A 17,849-nucleotide genomic window follows, 5' to 3' on the forward strand; every position below is an offset into this window, starting at 1 on the left:
CCACACCTTAAATTCAAATATGGCCAGGCCTGCGATCCCATGAGTCGGTATCTTGCTGTCAATGCCATTTGGAAACAGAGGCCCAGAGCGGGGCCGCTATAGGTTGAACCCAGGCGTGTGAGTCACTACATCGCGTCAGGCAGCACACCCCGTTTAATCCTTTTTCTTTTTTAAAGATGTAACTGGCTTTTGTTAGCAATTCATGAACCAGGCAGCATCCTGTCTACAGACCCAGCAAGATGCTCTGTTGAATTGAGGGGCTGTTAAACCCTTTCAGCACCCTTCCACCTCAACCCTACAATGGCTGCCACTGCCCAGGTGCCCATGCTCGAGGGTGGGGCTATCTGTGCCCTGCCCCTCGCTCGACCTGTGGGAGGGTTTCAGTGCTGCCTATTTGATTTCAAAGCTTAAAACAGCCCTGCACGCATGCACTGTACACAGAGGCATGTAGTTTAATCTTCACCAAACGAAACGGAGGGGACACTGCAAATGGGATTATTTTTTGGAAGAGCAAACTGAGGCCCAGAGAGGATGGTAGCTGCCAGGGCCACAGTGAGAGGGCAAATGCTGCACAAAGGTGGGGACGGTTTGCATCACAACCGTGGGGGACTTGTGTGCTTCCCAGGTGATGGCAGAAGAGGCCCCTCAGGCCAACTCTAAACACAGAAGCCAAGGGTGCTGACAGCACCCAGGGAACCTCACGGGCTACGATGGTCCTAAAGGAAGAGGCAGAGCTGGGCTTTGAACCCAGGACCAGCTGCCTCTAGAACAGGAAGAGCAGACCTTGAAGGACCTGCTGGAGATCCCACAAGGAACGTCCCTGTTCTGCAGGTGCCCAGGCCTCAGCGCACTGGCTGGTCACTTCTTCTTCTGCACGTGGCCACAGTCATACTTGCCCCGCACAACTTTGAGCTTGACTCCCGGCAGGTCTTGGGTGCGGCCGCCCTGCACAAGGACAACGTGGTGCTCCTGCAGGTTGTGGCCCTCCCCGGGGATAAAGCAGACAGCCTCGCGGCCGGTGCTGAGCCGGACGCGGCAGCACTTGCGGTTGGCCGAGTTGGGCTTCTTGGGCTTGCGGATGAACGTGCGCAGAACAACGCCCTTCAGCTGCGGCCGGCCTTCCGTGGGGCCCAGGCGCAGGGGTGGCCGCTTTGGGGGCCCCAGACGGTGCATCTGGTTCAGTGTAGCCATGGAGCGGGTGGCGCAGAGCTGGGGTACCAGGGCCAGGCCTGGAAGGACACAGCGGGGAGAGTGGAAAGGGGTTACCACCCCAGCACAGATGATGGCATCCTAACTCCACGCTGGTGTCCTGGCATCCGCCCAAGCACTTTACCTGGCCACACTGGCTTACCTCTGGGGGCATTAGGGACAACAGAGATGACAGCTATTTATTGAGCAACCACCTCCCATGAGATTGTTTTAAGCATTTTACATAAATTAACTCATGATATTCTTCAAAGAAGGCGCTCATCTGAATGCTGCTTAGACACGGTGACACGGAGCACGAGCACGTACACCGTGTTGCAGGGACAGACACTTGTGCCATCGCTGCCGCAGCCTTCTGGGTATTCCTGGAGGTGTTGTGACCTCCTCTCAAACCCCTGCCCAACCTGTGGGTACACCCTGGCAGTTCTCCCTTCACCTCAGGTCAGAACCCACAGCTCTCTCCCTCCTGCCCACGCCCATCTGAGTCTGCCCCAGCCGTGTCCTCAGGCTGGGCTAATCGCACCTCCCCTCTCCCAGGTCTCCCTGCACCCTGCCCACGCCCATCTGCGAGTCAGCTCATATCCCTCCCCTATTCAGATCCCTGCGGTGGCTCTATCGCCATCAGGGGAAAGGTGACCCACAAGGTACAATCTGCCCATGACTTCTTGCCCACTGGCTCATTTTCTCATGCTGCTCCAGCCAGGTCCCCAACACCAACAGAGAAGAGACCATTGTGGCTGTGGTGGAGTCTAAGAAAAGGCAGGTGGTAGGGGAGGTAGATATATTCCCAATGAAGACCACCAGGATTTACTCATAGACTCGATGTAGGATATAAGAAGATTCAAAGACAACTGGCTTCTCAGAAACAAAATTTCACTGAGCATCTACTATGTCTTGGCCCCAATAATACAGACATAGCAGCAGTGGGGAGCACTGGGCCCTGTGCAAGTTCTTGGGCTGAGGTTACAGTGTCATACATCTATCCACCTCCTCTTCCTCTGTCACTAGCATAGATACCCCATCAGCACCACAACTTCACACTCCACATCCAGCAGGCCCTCAACCTCTTGTCAACTCCCGTGTCTCCTTCTGTAAGACTGACAGTAGAGGGCTGTGTAGCCCAGTGGCAGAGGACTTGCCTAGCTAGCACATGTGAGGCACTGGGCTTGATCCTCAGCACCATAGAAAAATAAATAAGTAAAATAAAGGGAATATATCCATCTATAACTTAAAAAAAAAAAAGTGACAGCAGAATCCTCAAAAGGAATGAGTCATTTCTAGAAGTGACTGACTAGTGATGAGTCCTTGAGCAAGATTCTTGGCCTGTCAGTGCCTCGGTTTCCCCATCTGCATCCTGGGCACTATGACCATGTCTCCTCCTCAGTAGTGTGTATGAAACTCCCACGAATCAATGCATTTCCAGCTAGCTCTGATTCCCATGGCAGGGGGCAGGCCTGTCCTGCCCACCTTTGTGATCCTCGGGGAATGGCAAACAGAGGGGCTTAAGAAAAGTTGGCACAGTAAATAGGTGAATGAAATGCCTCAGAAGGCAGGATGCCTGAGAAGTTCCTTCAGCGCTTGGCACCTAGTAGGCTCAGGATAAACATCAATTGAATGAATGGCTAAAGGCCTTGCTTGGATGTCTAACCCATGAGAGGTATTTAATAATAACTTGCAGAAGGAACAAATACAGTCAGGTGAACTTAAGTGAGAAGACATTGGCCACTTATTCTTCCCATTGGTACCAACGACTGAACCTGGGGTGCTCAACTACTGAGCCACATCCCATCCCTTTTTATGTTTTATTTTGAGACAGGGTCTCAGTAAGTTGCTCAGGGCCTCGCTAAATTGCTGAGGCTAGCTTTGAATTCACGGATCCTCCTGCCTCAGCCTTCCAAGTCTCTGGGATTACAGGTGTATGCCACAGCGCCCAGCATGGTAGCCAATTTCCTTGTTGTGCGATCTTATGTTGTTCCTAAACTAAGAAGGCTAGGACATCACTGGGCAATATAATCTAATGGGATCACCACTGCGTGTATATATATGGTCCTCAACGTCGTTATGCGGGGCATGACTAGATTACTAGTCATAGTAAACATCAGTGCATCTACCTCCCACCACCTCTTGCTCTTGCACCCACAGCCACGCCAAAAACGGACCAGGTACGTACTGAATTAAACTCACTGATTCCATCCGGGCTCCGACAGAGGCGCGCAAGTCCCAAAGAGGAGAACTCTGTCCCTGCAGCCCCAGCTCCCAACTTACCACGACTTAGGGACAGGTTGAGACCACGGAGAAGATGAGACCAGGACATGCCGCCGCTTGGTGCGTCCCTGTGTTAGGGATTAAGAGACTCAGGAAGGAGGATAAAGTGGCCGTAGTCGCAAAAGGTGTCAGACTCTCCCAGTCCCGCTCTCAGAACCTAAGGAGCCTCCTCTAAAGGTCTAACCGCACAGCCAGAGTCCTTTCGCAAGTTTAGCCTCGCTCTGACCAGGATCCCCGGGACCCAGACGCCCTCGTCCGCATGCAGAAGGAAAGGGGAAACGGGGCCGGGGAGGTCGGCAGGAGCTAAGGACTGCACTGACCTCACCGACCCTCGCACCGTCCTCAGACACGCTGAACGGTGCCTCAAGCCCTTTCCGGGTGCTACCGAGGCAGTGATTGGCTCGTTTATCCATGAGGGGGTGGGGCTCAGACGATGATTGGACCACAGAAGAGTCTATCCCAGTCCACGTTCCCCATTGAACAGTTTTTAAGGCACTGGAAGGATAATCTCTTCCAGAGTCTGATTGGCTCATCCCGAGCAGTAGAGCTGCTTTTTAATTGGCGTAAATGCGGAGTGGGCGGGATAAAGAGTGCGTGACTCTTTGTTCCCAGTCCAAGATGGCTGCGTCCATGGCTCGGCGTTTGTGGCCTTTGTTGGCTCGTCGAGGGCTTCGGCCCCAGGGAAACTGTGTCTCCAGCCAGAACCCAAGGAGGAGTTTCGCTGCAGAGAAACCAGACCGGAACCTCCTGTACGAGCACGCGCGCGAGGGCTACAGCGCTCTCCCTCAGTTGGATATGGAGCCTCTGTGCGCATGCCCAGAAGAGGTCGCGCGTGCCCTGGACCTCCGCAAGGGGGAGCTGCGGCCGGCTGACCTGCCCGCGATCGTGAGTGCGCTTGCGCCGGCTGACTGGGCTTGCAAGACGTGCTTTCGGTGGCTAGGGGGCGCCGGGGGCAGCTATTTGCAGGAATTTTTAGTTTAGCCAGTGTGTTGTGCTTGGCACTCACTTATGTGGCGCTTGTCCCTGCTGTATGCTAAGACCTTACTATATGCCAAAGATGCTTTCTGTGCCATCTTGCGTCTGTCTCGTAATGTGCGCTGGGTACCCGCTGTGCTCTAGGAATTGACCATTACCGTTACTCTGTAGTCCAGCCTCTCGCCGGGCTTGCTGTAAGTCCGCAAAGAAAATTAGGAACGGGGTGTGAGTCAGATGGGGATGAGGGGTGAAGCTCTTGGGGAGAGCGAGGAACGAGCAGGTGAATAGAGTTTAAGAATGGACGGTTCCCTGGGCGCGTGGTGCACGCCTGCGATCCCCGCGGCTTGGAGGCAGGGGGATCAGGGGGATCGCGAGTTCAAAGCCAGCCTCAGCAGTTTAGCACGGCGCTAATCAACAAGACCCTACATCAGAAACGTAAACAGAGCTGATGTGACTCAGTGGTGAGTGCCCCTGGGTTTATAGTCCCTGATTCCAAACCAAAGAATGAATGAATGGTTTCATTGAGCAGGTGTTTTAAGAAGCGCCTGCTGCGTTTCCAGGCGTTGAGAAAAGGCGGTGAATAAATACTAACGTCACTCGCACTTGTGTGACATTACGTGCTAGGAAACTAGAACCAGGGTCACCGTATCTCTAGAGGTGGGCTGAGTATAATGAGGTCCCCAAGTCTTACCAGCCTTTCTTGGATTCTTTACTAGCCTGTTCTAAATGGTTTTTAGACTTTAGCCTCACTTAATTTTGCAACAGCCCTATGAACTAAGTGCTGTTATTTCCCTGATTACATCAGAGGGGAAACTAAGGCTCAGAGAGGTGAACTTGCCCAAGGTCATGATGTTGGTAAGTGACAGAGTGGGAGGGAATTTTGTATGACGTTCTTCTTCTTTTTTTTTTTTTTTTTTGGTGGTGCTGGGGATTGAACCCAGGCCTTGTGCATGCGAGGCAAGCGCTCTACCAACTGAGCTATATCCCCAGCTTCATTTTTAAAAAAATTTTTAGTTGTAGATGGACACAGTACCTTTATTTTATTTTATATGTGGTGCTAAGGATCGAGCCCAGTGCCTCACATGTGCTTGGCAAACCCAGCCCCAAACCTGTGTTGTCTTGACTCCAGAATCCAGTCTTTGCTCCATTATTGTCTCCCATGTGTAAGATGATCCGAGTTCAGTCTAGTTAAAGAAGTATTTCACATACAGTTATAAGTACGTAATTATAATCTGTGTTAAGTGCTGTGGAGGCAAAGTAGAGCATGCCTGAGAGGGCTCAGGAGGTGGGTGGCATTAGGTAAAGATCAGTGGATTGCGTGAGATCCAGAAATTGAGGGAACAGGTGTGTTCCAAGTGGAGGGACCAGTGTTTACAAGAGCCAATGCGTAATGGAAGGTAACTTAGAGTGTCACAATCTTTGGTAGGGTTTTCCAGTCTTTGTGGCCAAAAGTAAGAAATACATTTCACACGCCCACAATTGAAACCAAAGTTTTCTGCTCTTAGCATGTGTGAAGAATTTTTTTTTTTTAATTCTCTTTTGGTTTTAAAGTGATTGATTAGACCCTGCTATGATCTGGATGTGGTTTGTTTCCTCCAAAACTCATGGTGCAAATTGATCCTGAGTATAACGGTGTTAAGAGGTAGGGGGAACTTTCAGAGGCGATTACATTAAGAGGGATTAATACTTTTCCCTCCAGAATGGGTCAGTTATCTTGAGAGTAGTTTTTTTTTTGGGGGGGGGGGGAGGTACCTGGGATTGAACTCAGGGGCACTCAACCACTAAGCCACATCCTCAGCCCTATTTTGTATTTTTATTTAGAGATAGGGTCTCACTTAATTGCTTAGTGCCTCCCTGTTGCTGAGGCTCGCTTTGAACCAGTAATCCTCCCGTCTCAGCGGCTGGGATTACAGGCGTGAGCCACTGCGCCTGACTTGAGAGTGGTTTTTAAAAATATTTTTTAGTTATCCATGGACACAATTTCCTTATTTTGCTTATTTATTTTTATGTGGTGCTGAGGATCAAACCCAATGCCTCACATGTGCGAGGCAAGTGCTCTATCACTGAGCCCCAGCCCCAGCCCTTGAGAGTGGTTTTTATAAAGACAGGCCACCGCTCCTGTTTGTCTCACTCACACCCACTCGCCCTTCCACTTTCCTGCCAAGTTGTGCCACAGCTCAAGGCCCTCGACAGATGCTGTCATCTGATTTTGGACTTCCAGCCTCTGGAACCGTGATCTGCTTTCTGTTGTACATGACCTAGCCTCTGGTATTCTGTTATAAAAGCAGAAAGTGGACAGATGCCCTTTAGGATGGGTGTTTAAGAACAAAATAGGACTGGGGTGAAGCTCAGGGTAGAGAGAGCATTTTCTATTTCTCCATCACGGGGTGGGGGGGCAGGAAAATAAACATTGTCAAGAATATGTTAGGAGGAATTAGAGTCCTCCACATTGCACTTAGAAGTATAAAGCAGTGAGCTGCCACGGTCCTGTTGCCAGTTTTCAAAAAGTTAAATACAGAATTACCACGTGGTCCAGCCGTTCTACTTCTGTGAAATACCTGGGATACTTCACAGAGACCAGGCCTGGGGTGAGGGCTGGGATGGGGAGTCCCTGTTCAAGGGTTTCAGTTGGGAAAACGGAGCCATTCTAGAGCTGGACGATGGGGACGCACCCCACAGTGTACTTAACCTCACTCAGCGTGCGCTTCTCAGTGGCAGCAGTCTGGGATGCTGTAACAACACACAGACCTGGGGGCTTATATAAACAGATTTGTTTCTCAGTTTTGGAGACTGGGAAGTTCAAGATCAAGGCACCAGCAGGTTTGGTGTCTGCTTCGTAGATGCCATCTTCCGCGTCCTCGTGGTGGGAGGGGAGGGCGCTTCTGTGATCCCTTTTACAAGGGCACTAACTGCGCTCCTCAGGACTTCCCAAAGGCCCACCTCTAATACCTTCACGTTGAGAGTTAGGATTTTCACATGAATTTGGGGGGCCGGGGACCCAGGCTGGGTGCAGTGGTGCATGTCTGATCCCAGTGACTCAGAGGCTAAGGCTGGAGGACCCCATGTTTGAGGCCAACCTGGGCAGCTTTGTGAGACCCGTCTCAAAATTTTTAAAAAGGGCTGGTCATGTAGCTCAGCGGTAAATACCCCAGGGTTCAGTCCCCAGTAAGTACCAAAAACCAAAAAACCTGGATCAGGGGACACTGACGCGCAGTCCACACCCGTTACTCTGGGTCACTCCTTAAGCCTGGAATCGGTTTCTGCAGGGGTCGGCCTTTCTCCGGGTCCACGTCTAGTCCCAGGGGAGTGAGCAAAAGAAAGTTCGGGGTAGGGTCTTATCTTTAGGGAGGTGACCCAAGAGTCACAGGCACGTCCATGTCTTGGTCACGCGGACAAGAGCAGCTGCCAGGGAGGATGGAGCTTTGTCTTCGTAGGGGTGCCACGTGCCACGAAAACATCAGAAAAGGTGCTTCTGAGTGGGGGTGGGGAGAAAGGCTGCTGGGGACAGTGGGGAGCTCTGCCTGGGAACACCGCCGGGCCAGGTGACCAGCAGGGCGAGGCCTCAGAGAGGAGCCAGGGCTTCACCTTTTCCGTCCTGTGTCCACTCCCAGATTGCAGTGTGGCAGGAGCTGAGGCAGCTGCGAGAGCAGATCCGGAGCCTGGAGGCAGAGAAGGAGGCTGTGACAGAGGCCGTGCGGGCCCTGCTGGTGAGCATGGGCCTGAGCAGGTGGGGAGCAGCAGTGAGGGTCCCTCCCAGTGCAGACACTTGAACCTGTGCACACGACAGCTTCGCGGAACAGTGGCCAGGACCTGGCATCCCTAGGGGTGACTTAGCAGCTCTTCCCCGCGTCCCCGCCAGGCCCTTGTCCCTCTGCACCTGCAGCGTGGGTGCCCTGCCTGCCCTCGGTCTCTGTCTCAGCTCCATGGTGGCTGCCGCAGTGCGCCATCGCCTTGCTTGACTCCGCCAGGGGCAGGAAACAGACTTCTCTGGCCTGATGCCTTTTCCAGGAGCAGGGAGACCGTTCCCTAAGCAGAGACCCTAGGGTCTCGGGCCAGGCCCCACCCCACGCCCGTCATCAGCAGGGGGATGAGGCCCTGCTGCCCGCCTAGGCTGCTCCGAGTCGGCCTCAGCTGGACGCACCGTCGACTGCCTGGGGAGGGCCCAGCGGAGCAGGTTCCATGGGGAAGGGGAGAGCAGGGGTCCCGGAACCAAGAGGTTCTGCCAGAGAGGGCTCGAAAGCAAGCTCAGGGCTGGGGCTGCAGCTCAGTGGTAGAGAGCACGAGGCCCGGGGTCCCGTCCCCCCATGGCAGACATCACAGAGCCTTCAGTGCGCACCAGGCACTGGCCAGTGCTGCCCAGATTCCTCATCCTGGCAGCAGCTCGGCGACAGGAAGAGTGCCAGCCCAGGGCTTCATCTGGGGAGACTGAGGCCCCAGAGGCAGATGTGCCTCAGTCCTGCAGTCAGGAATTGGAGAGGCCTCGCCCCGGGGATTCCATCGCCCTGTGCAGGGCCCTGGGCTGTGCCTGAGGCAGGTGGCCACAGACAGTGGAGCTCCCTGCCAGGGAGGCCTGCCATCGTCTCCCCTCACAGATGGGTCGACTGAGGCCCAGAGAGGGCAAGAGATTGGCCTAAGGGCACAGCACTGGTGGGCACCCTGGCATTTAGACCCACACCTGTCTGATGCCCTCAGCTGCTCTGGATCATGGAAGGTTCAGAACATCCAAGGCCCTTGGGTGCAGGCCTCTGGGTCCACATTCTCAGACTTTTCCTTCCCTGAGCCTCAGTTTCCTCATCTCCAAATGGGGATCACGTTGCGCCGGCCTCACAGAGTGGCCGTGAGGTAAGGTCATGTGAGGCCTCTCACCCAGAGCCTGGCAGGAGGGGCAGGTGATAAATGCAGCTGCAGCCGGCCGGTCACGTACACTGCAATGCCAGACCTTCAGGAGACTGAGGCAGGGGATCTCAAGTTTAAGGCCAGGCTTGGCAACTTAGCAAGAATCAAATAAAAAGTAAAAAGGGCCAGGGACGTGGCTCAGTGGTAGAGCCCCCCTGAGAAAACTAAAGTATGCCCCAAATGAAACACACATAAACAACAGCCGCAGCTGTGTCACTGTCGCCTGGCCTCTGAGGCTTCCCAGCGGAGCAGTGACAGCAGAGCCTCAGATCCCTTGGCCTCGGCTGGCCTTCACCCTGCGAGTTAATCCTGCTAATCCCCCCATCTCTTTCCACCAGGTGAACCAGGACAACAGCCAAGTGCAGCAGGTACCCAGGGAGTCCACCTCGGCCTGGTGGGTGGGCAGGGAGGCACCGTGGTGGTAGTGGTTCGGGTGGGAGCGCCTAGCCTCAGCTCCTGAGACTCCGAAGCCGCCTTCAGGTGTGGCGGCTGCGCTTCCCTGGCATCCCCAGCCCAGCGCCGTCCCCTTGGGGAAGGGAATGAGGGGTCAGGCACACAGTCCTGGTGGCTCCAGCCAGGTCCTGGGCTCCGCCTCATGAGTTTGTCTCAGGTCACGTGTCTTGAGCCTGTCCCGGTGGCCAGAGCAATAGGATGTCCCGGGGTCCAGATGTGAGCCTCGCCCCGGGAGCTGCGGTGGGGGGGGGTTCCTGAAAGGCAGCTCAGGATGCGGGGCCAAAGGAAGTGTCCCATAGACCCTGTGGGAGGACTGAGGTCCATGACTGGGGGCTCCACTCTGTCCCGGGCTGAATCCTTTCCCTCCTCAGGACCCTCAATACCAGGGTCTACGGGCACGTGGCCGGGAGATCCGGAAGAAGCTGGCGCCCCTGTACCCCAGGGAGACCCAGCTCGAGGAGCGGTTCTACGTGCGGGCGCTGAGGCTGCCCAACCAGACCCACCCAGACGCCGTGAGTGCCGTGCTGGGTGGCGGGGGAGGACCGGCCCCCAGGCCGCCCCCCACAATGCCCTGTCTCCTTGCAGCCCATCGGGGATGAGAGCCAGGCCCGAGTGCTCCGCGTAGTCGGGGAAAAGCCAGGTGGGCCATGCCCCAGGCCCAGGGCGCTGTCTGGGCCGGGCCCTTGGAGGGGCAGCACGTCTTCGGGTCTTGAGGGCTCGGGTGTCTGGGCAGTTGTCAGTTGTCAGCTCCTTCCCCCTCCCCTCCCCCACCCCATCCCCCCAACCCCCCCTCCCTCTCCCCTATTACCCCCTCCCTGCCTCTGCGCACTCCCCCTGCCTGATTCACTGTCCCTTCCTGTGCTTCCCTGTCCTTCTATGTCCCTGTTCCTCAGCTTTTCTCCCTGGGCCTCCCCCACTCTCCCCCATCCCCCTGTGTCCCACCCACCTGGTTTCCCTCCTTCCTTCCCTGGCCTCCCCTCTTCGCCCTCCCCCCCCCCCGCTCTCCCCCCCTCCCCGGACCCTCCTCCCCCCCTTCCTTCCCCTCTCACCCCTCTGCTTTCCACCCACATCCAGCTTTCTCCTTCCAACCCCGGGGCCACCTGGAAATTGGCGAGAAGCTCGACATCATCCGTCAGAAGTGAGGCCCTGTCCCCGCACCTGCTGTCCCCACCTGGCAGCTGGCAGCCGCTCCTGCCCGGGGCTCTGTGTGCATGAGAAGTGCCAGGGCCCTGCCCGGCATGAATGTTTGATGCCAGCCCTGCCTGGCAGCTGGGCCTCCCCAGGCGCCGAGCCCCTCCCCACCAGCCCTGGCCCATGTGCACCCGCTTGTCTTTTGTCCCCCAGGCGCCTGTCCCACGTGTCCGGCCACCGCTCCTATTACCTCCGCGGGGCAGGGGCCCTTCTGCAGCACGGTCTGGTCAACTTCACCCTCAGCAAGCTGGTCCGCCGGGTACGGGCCAGGAGGGGAGGGCCACCTGGGGGGCTCAGGGTGCCCGGCGACAGTCGCCGTTCTGGGAGCCTCTTGCGCTGGGACAGACTTGATTCCTGTGATAACCCAACGAGGCGAGTGCTGTCACCCCGCCTTAGAGACGGGGAGGTCGAGGCCTGGAGAGGGAGGCCACGTGAGGCCTGGACTGCTGGGCAGCTGCACTGTAGCCCGCCCCTCGCTGCCCGTGGATGTGGAGGGTTTGGGGAGCCTGGGGCAGCGGGCTGATGGCAGCGGTGTTGGCTCTGGCGAGGGACTGGCCTTCTCCTGAGGGCTCTGGGGAGGGCACAGTCAGACCTGTGCTTGTGAGTGACAGCTCCAGCCGCCCCGGGAGGGACCATGCGGGGGAAGTGGAGCTGAAGGGACTGCAGCCCAGAGCCCCAGCACGGGACACCCAGGCCCAGGCCCCTGCTCAGGCCTTCAGCAGTTCCCTGCAGTGGGGTGGGCTTGGGCGTGACAAGGGGCGCCACCAGCACACTCTGCAATGTCCCTCCTCTGGACTGAGCTTGGGTCCTGACGCGATTACCCCCCACAGGGCTTCACCCCCATGACGGTGCCAGACCTTCTCCGAGGAGCCGTGTTCGTGAGTGAAGCCCTGGGTGCAGGCCCTGTGTGGGGGACCCGAGGCAGGGGGACCAGCAGCCCCCTGAGGACAGTGCCCAGGGCTGAGTCGAGGGGGTCAGGCCATAACTGGGAGGCCAGGGTGATTCCCGATGCTTCTGTGGGGGACCAGGGGCTGTGACTTTGGACTAGGGGAGGCCCAGGTTGCCTGACCCCATGGCCTTCCCCCAGGAAGGCTGTGGGATGACGCCAAATGCCACCCCGTCCCAAATTTACAACATTGACCCCTCCCGCTTCGAAGACCTCAACTTGGCTGGCACGGCCGAGGTCGGGCTCGCAGGTGAGCGCCTACCCAGATGGAGCCGTGAGGAATGGCAGGATTGTCAGGGGACACACAGTGGTGGGGGAAGCTTGCCCAGGACAAGGGCCAACATGTACAGTTGTGTAGGTTGTTTACTGCTCAACAGAACAGTGACAGTCCAGCCACATACTCTGACCTGGCGTTGTTTCCAGAGGAATGCCTTTCTGAATGTTACCCTGTGGGCGGCAGCAGCCTCGGCTGACCCCATCCTGCCCCCTTCTCCTCCCAGGTTACTTCATGGACCACACTGTGGCTGTCAGGGACCTGCCAGTCAGGTGACACTCAGTTCCTTTAGACCCTACCCAACCTGTGACGTTCACTCTGCCCTGCCTGGTCTGACCGCACCTGTTCCCCACCAGGATGGTCTGTTCCAGCACCTGTTACCGGGCCGAGACGGACACGGCCAAGGAGCCCCGGGGGCTGTACCGCGTGCACCACTTCACCAAGGTCGGCACAGCTGGCACTGGCTGGCAGGGGTGTCCCCCGCCCATCCGTGGCCTCCTGACCGCTGTGCCCTCCCTGCCCCAGGTGGAGATGTTTGGGGTGACAGGCCCCGGGCTGGAGCAGAGCTCGCAGCTGCTGGAGGACTTCCTGTCCCTTCAGGTGGAGATCTTGACGGAGCTGGGCCTGCACTTCCGGTGCGGAGAGGGACACTTCTGGGGGGTGGCCCAGGGCGGGGCTGAGGAGGACAAGGACCTGCTGGGTGCTCCCCCGTCTGGAGCCTCCTTTGCTCCTTTTTCCCGAATGAGGCTTACAGGACCCCGTCCAGGAGGTCTGTCTGTCCCTGTCGACCTTCCCAGGAGCAGACGCGGCCTGGCTGCTCCCGTCCCCAGGGCCCTGCCTCCATTGCAGGCCCAGGACGCCTCTTTCCCATCCAGTGGAAAGCAGGCAGGAAAGGGAGGACCCGGGCGTCACTGTCCCCGCGTCCCTAAAGCTGAGAAAGGCACTTTTCTCCGGGTGACCATTATAGAGCTGGGTGCCCCTGGGGGAGGTGGCTGTGGGGCTGGCCTTCTCTCCCTCCACGCCCCCCCGCCCTCATCCTGTGCCACCCCCTCCCACACCACCGCCCACCCCTTCCCCTCTGCCACTTCTGTCCTCTGTCTCGCTGCCCTCTGGCCTCCGTGGCCTCGGCTGCTCCCCTCAGCCGCAGCCTTCCTCAGGCCTTGCCCTTGGCCGCAGGGTCCTGGACATGCCCACCCAGGAGCTGGGCCTTCCCGCCTACCGCAAGTTCGACATCGAGGCCTGGATGCCCGGCCGAGGCCGCTTTGGGGAGGTGAGCCCTCCGGCGGGCGCGGGAGGACAAACCAGCCCCCGTGGCCACCCTCTCAGCCCCTCTCCCACCCCAGGTCTCCAGCGCCTCCAACTGCACTGACTTCCAGAGCCGCCGCCTCCACATCATGTTCCGCACCGAGGCCGGGGAGCTGCAGTTCGCGCACACGGTGAGGGCCGCCCGCCCAGAGCCTCCCCAGCGGCCTCCCTGGGCCAGGGCAAGGGGTCTGGGGCAAGGGGCCGGGGCCTGAGCCGTCTGTCCCCAGGTGAACGCCACGGCCTGCGCGGTGCCACGCCTCCTCATCGCTCTCCTGGAGAGCAACCAGCAGAAGGTGAGGGTCCAGCCCGGGCGCCAGGGAGGGGGCCGGCTGGGCAGGGCAGTGTCCTGAGGCCTCCTCTGTCCCCAGGACGGCTCCGTCCTCGTGCCCCCTGCGCTCCAGCCCTACCTCGGCACCGATCGCATCACGGCCCCCACCCACGTGCCTCTCCAGTACATTGGTCCCAACCAACCCCGGAAGCCCAGAGACCCTGGCCAGGCGGCCTCCAGCTGAGACCGTCCCACACCAGCGGTTGTCACTGCTGCCCGGGCTGCAGAGGCCCGGCCCAGGGACCTGTTTTCCTGAACCCTCCTGACGGCTGAGTCACTCACACCCCTGCTCCAGGCTTGACCCTCCCCTGCCCGCCCGCCCGCCCTGAGTCCCTGGGTGGCCTGTTGCTCCTGGGGCCTGAGGAGGACGACAGACTTCTGTCCTCCATCTTCCTTTCCTCCCTCGTGCTGGGCAGAAGGTCCTCAATAAATGGCCAGAACAGGGACCTCTGTGCGGCTGTGAGCAGGGCCAGAGCCTGGGCCACCCGGGAGGCGCTGGGCAACGGCAGGGGGTCCCAGCCGACATCAAGGGTCTGTGGCAGCGAGGACTGGGCTGGCAGCACCCAGCAACCCCAGACCGCAGGCAGGTGCCCGGGCCCCCAGGGCAGGCCTCTGCTGGCCGCTGGAACCCACTCGCTTCACCCCTGTCCCCGGTTCCAGCATCGACCCTGAGGTTTCCTCAGCAGTTTCTCCCACGTCCCTGTCCAGCTCATCGGTGACCTTGGCAGTCCACCTTCAGAATCTTGCCACAGCCTGTCGTGCCCTCTCCTCCCTGCCCTCTGCCAGTCCTGCTGCCCAGTGTCTCCTCCTTGGATCATCACAGAAGCCGGCTGTCTCCTTGACCCCTGTGAACCCCCAAGTCAGGGCCTGCCCCTCCCTCCCCAGAGCCCCCACCATTCCATCAGAGTAAAGGACGAAGTTGTCATGGCCCCACGTCTGTGCTCTGTGGAACTCACTGCAGTGTTCTCCTTCCCTGCGTAACCTGTGTGTGTGTCGTCGTCACCCCTTCTCCAGCGTCAGGACTGGGGTGTTGGCCAGGTTGTTCACTGCTGTGGCCCCAGGGCCCAGGAGGGGAGCTGGCCTGTAGAAGGTGCTCAATGAAACTGAGTGGACTGCGTGCAGACCCTGCAGTCCCCCGCGCGGGCACTGCCGTACGTGCCGTACACACTATTTCACCCTCACCAGCAAGCTGTGGAGTGGGTTGTCACCAACCTTGTTTCATAAACACAGAAATGCCAGAAGTTAAGCCATTGTCCCTGGGCTGCATGTCTGGCAAGTGGCAGGACTGAGACCCAGGCCAGAGCCCAACTGCGGCCTCTTGAGCCAGTGAGGTTCCTTCCTAGGTGAGGAGGACGGTTGCCGAGATGGGTCTGTGAGTGGCTGTCCCTGGACTCAGCCCAGGGCCTCCTCCCGCTGGGGCCCTTGAGAAGCAGCCCCTGTGTCCGGGAAGAAGACACACAGCGCCCGAGGCCTGGAAGCTGGGGGGCGGTGTGCAGGTCCCGTCCCCATGAATAATTGAGGGTCTGGGGCAGGCGGGCTGCTCCACAGCTGTCCCTGTGCCTGCCGCAGGCTGGGAGGGCGGAGCAGGGTCACTCCCTTCCTTGCGGGGAGCTGCGCTGGTTATAAGGCTCTGGCACCTGGCCCTACAACCAGGCGCCAGGGACACGCGCCCAGCCCAGCCCGCCTCCGCCATGCTCCTGCTGATGCTGCCCCCGCTGCTGGCACTGCTGCTGGGCCCTGGTGAGCGCCAGCATCCCAGGGGTCAGGGGGTGGGTGGCCTTGGCGCTGGCCCAGGGAGCGGGGCCTGGGGTGGTGACCCCAGCGGTTCCGACTGGACTGCAGGTGGGGATGGCGGGCTGGGGAGGTGAGGTGGCCGGGGAGCTGGTCAGTGCCCAGGACAGCAACCCCCTTCTTCACAGCCACAGCTGCTCCCCTGGCACCAAGGCCCTCCAAGGAGGAGGTGAGATGTGCGGACCCCCCCATCCTCTGGGTTCCCCCCTCCCAGCCTCCTCCACGTCCCCCACTGCCCCTGTCCCTCCAGTCACTCTCCTCCCGCCTCCGCTGCCCTCCACCGCCCCCCTGACACCTTGCCCCATCCCCAGCTGACCCGCTGTCTGGCAGAGGTGGTCACAGAGGTGCTGACCCTGGGCCAGGTCCAGAGAGGACCCTGCACAGCTCTTCTCCACAGAGGTAAGGAGGCCCGGGTCCCCCGGAGCCCGCTTCACCCCACCGGGGCTCTGCCTGGGTCCTCCCGTCCAGGGCTCCTATCTGGCTGAGCCTGGCCTGGTCACCCTGCAGGCTTCCTGCAGAGGGACGGGCTGGGCCAGGGAGCCCCGCAGCTGGCCCCTCTCCCTGTCCTGGACAGTCCCCCTGCGGGTTTCCTGGTGCGCGGCACAGAGAGCACCGTCTCTTTCTGCCAGAGATGTGTGACACAGAGCCCTACAGCTGCCTGTCACCTGAGGAGAAAGCCTTGCTGGATGGGGACTTCAAGAAGCGGGAGGCTGGAAAGACACGGAGCGGCCAGGAGGTGAGGGAGGAGGAGGAGGAGGAGGAGAGGATCCACAGGTCCCAGGTCCAGGAGCAGCTGCACAGCCGCCTCCGGCAGGAGGAGAAGGAAGAGAAGGAGGAGAAGGAGGAGGAGGAGGAGAGCGGCCCCGTGGAGACCTTCGAGGACCTGTGGAAGCACCATCAGGAGGGCGGAGGGGGCCCCCAGAGGCAGGTGACAGAGAAGGCCAGTGACGAGGAGACGGCCCAGTTCGAGGCAGAGGAGAAAGGGCAGAAGATGCTGGGTGGGCACCGCAGCCTGTGGCAGGGGGCCGAGGCGGGCAGAGGAGAGGGGCACAGGGACCCGCCGCGCCACCATCACCAGCCGCCGCCAAGCCCTGGGGCCAAGCAGGAAGAGGCTTCAGAGAGGGAGGTGAGTGCTGAAGGGGGGGTCTCCAAGACAGGTCACCAAACAAGCTGCTAGTGCTGGGCCACATGGCAAGACCCACCGCCAGACGTGGTGGCCCGCCTGTCATCCCAGCCAGTTGGGAGGCTGAGGCAGGAGGATCCGGGTTCAAAGCCAGCCTTAGCCATGGCGAGGCGCTAAGCACCTCAGTGAGCTCCTGTCCCTAAATAAAATTCAAAACAGGGCTGGGGCGTGGCTCGGTGGCCGAGGGCCCAGAGTTCAATCCCTGGCACCAAACAAAACACAACAAATGAGGGACCAGGACGTCACCCAAGCAAGGCCTCCGTTGGGCCCCAGTGGCTCCCCTGAGACCACAGTTACCAGAAGGGCCACCATTATTCCCCTGAGGCACCTCAGTTAACGTCACTGCCATTCCACGATGCGCAAGTCGGCCACATGGAAGCCGCTGCGTACCTGGGCTAGAGGGGGGCACCATTGCCGCGTCACCATGCTTAGTGGTAGTAACCAAAATGGCCATCGTATCCCAAATGGGTCACCCAAATCAGGCGTCTTTGCCAGTCCTGTGGCTGCTCCTGTTGGCCGTGACAGTCCACAGGGACCTCCCTGCTGGTCACGTTGGCCAACCACTCTTCTGGGGTTGTGGCACCAAGATGGGATGTGGCAACAACTGGGGTGGCCACAGTGGCCCGTCATCGTGAGAAGAGACAGGGCCTCCATTTACAGGTGACCACTGAGGTGGCCTGCCTGTGACTCCCGGTGTCTGGTCCCACCAGGAACACGACCTGGAGCGGCTGGAGCACGTGCGGGAGGAGCTGCAGAAGGAGCTGCAGAAGGCCGCTGCCATGCTGGGGGAGGGGGCCAGGAGGGAGGGCTGACCTGGCTCATGCCCCCCCAGCACACCCAATGGCTTAGGACTGTTGGCCCCAAGCCCCACCTCACCTGGCACCCCGCCCCAGCCCCCACCAATCCTGAACCAATCCTGAGGGACAAGTCCGAGCTGGGCGGGGTCTGGGCCGTCTCACTCAGGAACCCCCCAGCCAGCTGGCCCACTGCCACCTCCGAGTGAATAAAGCACAGAGAAAACCACCTCGCCTGGCGT

At 59.2% G+C, this 17,849-nt stretch overlaps 3 protein-coding genes and 1 non-coding gene across 5 annotated transcripts; 2 read left to right on the plus strand and 2 right to left on the minus strand.

The window, feature by feature from the left end:
* Positions 1-429: 429 nt before the first annotated feature.
* Mrps12 (mitochondrial ribosomal protein S12) lies at positions 430-3,928 on the minus strand. The gene is made up of 3 exons (XM_005336402.5): positions 3,792-3,928; positions 3,472-3,539; positions 430-1,229 (listed from the first exon to the last, which is right to left on the minus strand). Exons 2-3 carry the CDS (start codon positions 3,518-3,520, stop codon positions 859-861), a joined length of 420 nt encoding a protein of 139 aa, XP_005336459.1. The 5' UTR covers positions 3,521-3,539; positions 3,792-3,928; the 3' UTR covers positions 430-858.
* A 112-nt stretch (positions 3,929-4,040) lies between these two features.
* Sars2 (seryl-tRNA synthetase 2, mitochondrial) lies at positions 4,041-14,772 on the plus strand. 2 transcript variants are annotated; one of them, XR_013430780.1, is made up of 16 exons: positions 4,041-4,356; positions 8,058-8,153; positions 9,681-9,710; positions 10,167-10,307; positions 10,381-10,435; positions 10,870-10,933; positions 11,140-11,245; positions 11,817-11,864; positions 12,074-12,182; positions 12,433-12,478; positions 12,563-12,650; positions 12,732-12,841; positions 13,383-13,476; positions 13,533-13,642; positions 13,739-13,804; positions 13,880-13,954. XR_013430780.1 is itself a non-coding variant. In XM_078032101.1 (16 exons), exons 1-16 carry the CDS (start codon positions 4,090-4,092, stop codon positions 14,021-14,023), a joined length of 1,557 nt encoding a protein of 518 aa, XP_077888227.1. In that variant the 5' UTR covers positions 4,044-4,089; the 3' UTR covers positions 14,024-14,772. The 2 variants fall into 2 exon arrangements, 1 of the variants encoding a protein (XP_077888227.1); XM_078032101.1 differs by having other exon boundaries at positions 4,044-4,356; positions 13,550-13,642; positions 13,880-14,772.
* On the minus strand, positions 5,363-5,434 carry Trnaa-cgc (transfer RNA alanine (anticodon CGC)). Its single transcript has one exon. It is a non-coding gene; the product is annotated as a tRNA-Ala (tRNA).
* A 150-nt stretch (positions 14,773-14,922) lies between the features above and the next one.
* Ccer2 (coiled-coil glutamate rich protein 2) lies at positions 14,923-17,836 on the plus strand. Its single transcript, XM_005336474.5, has 5 exons — positions 14,923-15,579; positions 15,759-15,799; positions 15,942-16,029; positions 16,260-16,756; positions 17,524-17,836. The coding sequence occupies exons 1-5, from the start codon at positions 15,531-15,533 to the stop codon at positions 17,623-17,625; spliced, it is 777 nt and encodes a 258-aa protein (XP_005336531.2). The 5' UTR covers positions 14,923-15,530; the 3' UTR covers positions 17,626-17,836.
* Positions 17,837-17,849: the final 13 nt, after the last annotated feature.

Source organism: Ictidomys tridecemlineatus, chromosome 15 (genome assembly GCF_052094955.1).
Source record: "Ictidomys tridecemlineatus isolate mIctTri1 chromosome 15, mIctTri1.hap1, whole genome shotgun sequence".
NCBI lineage: Eukaryota > Metazoa > Chordata > Mammalia > Rodentia > Sciuridae > Ictidomys > Ictidomys tridecemlineatus.

Bases quoted from the DNA above. Each gene is read 5' to 3' on its own strand.
- Mrps12 (XM_005336402.5), bottom strand. From the start codon at position 3,520: ATGTCCTGGTCTCATCTTCTCCGTGGTCTCAACCTGTCCCTAAGTCGT. The intron at 1,230-3,471 runs GTAAGTTGGGAG...GTGTCCTTCCAG, and splicing joins CAACCTGTCCCTAAGTCGTG to GCCTGGCCCTGGTACCCCAG.
- Sars2 (XM_078032101.1), top strand. From the start codon at position 4,090: ATGGCTGCGTCCATGGCTCGGCGTTTGTGGCCTTTGTTGGCTCGTCGA. The intron at 8,154-9,680 runs GTGAGCATGGGC...TCTTTCCACCAG, and splicing joins AGGCCGTGCGGGCCCTGCTG to GTGAACCAGGACAACAGCCA. The intron at 12,651-12,731 runs GTCGGCACAGCT...TCCCTGCCCCAG, and splicing joins GCGTGCACCACTTCACCAAG to GTGGAGATGTTTGGGGTGAC.
- Ccer2 (XM_005336474.5), top strand. From the start codon at position 15,531: ATGCTCCTGCTGATGCTGCCCCCGCTGCTGGCACTGCTGCTGGGCCCT. The intron at 15,800-15,941 runs GTGAGATGTGCG...CCCCATCCCCAG, and splicing joins CAAGGCCCTCCAAGGAGGAG to CTGACCCGCTGTCTGGCAGA. The intron at 16,030-16,259 runs GTAAGGAGGCCC...TCTTTCTGCCAG, and splicing joins CACAGCTCTTCTCCACAGAG to AGATGTGTGACACAGAGCCC.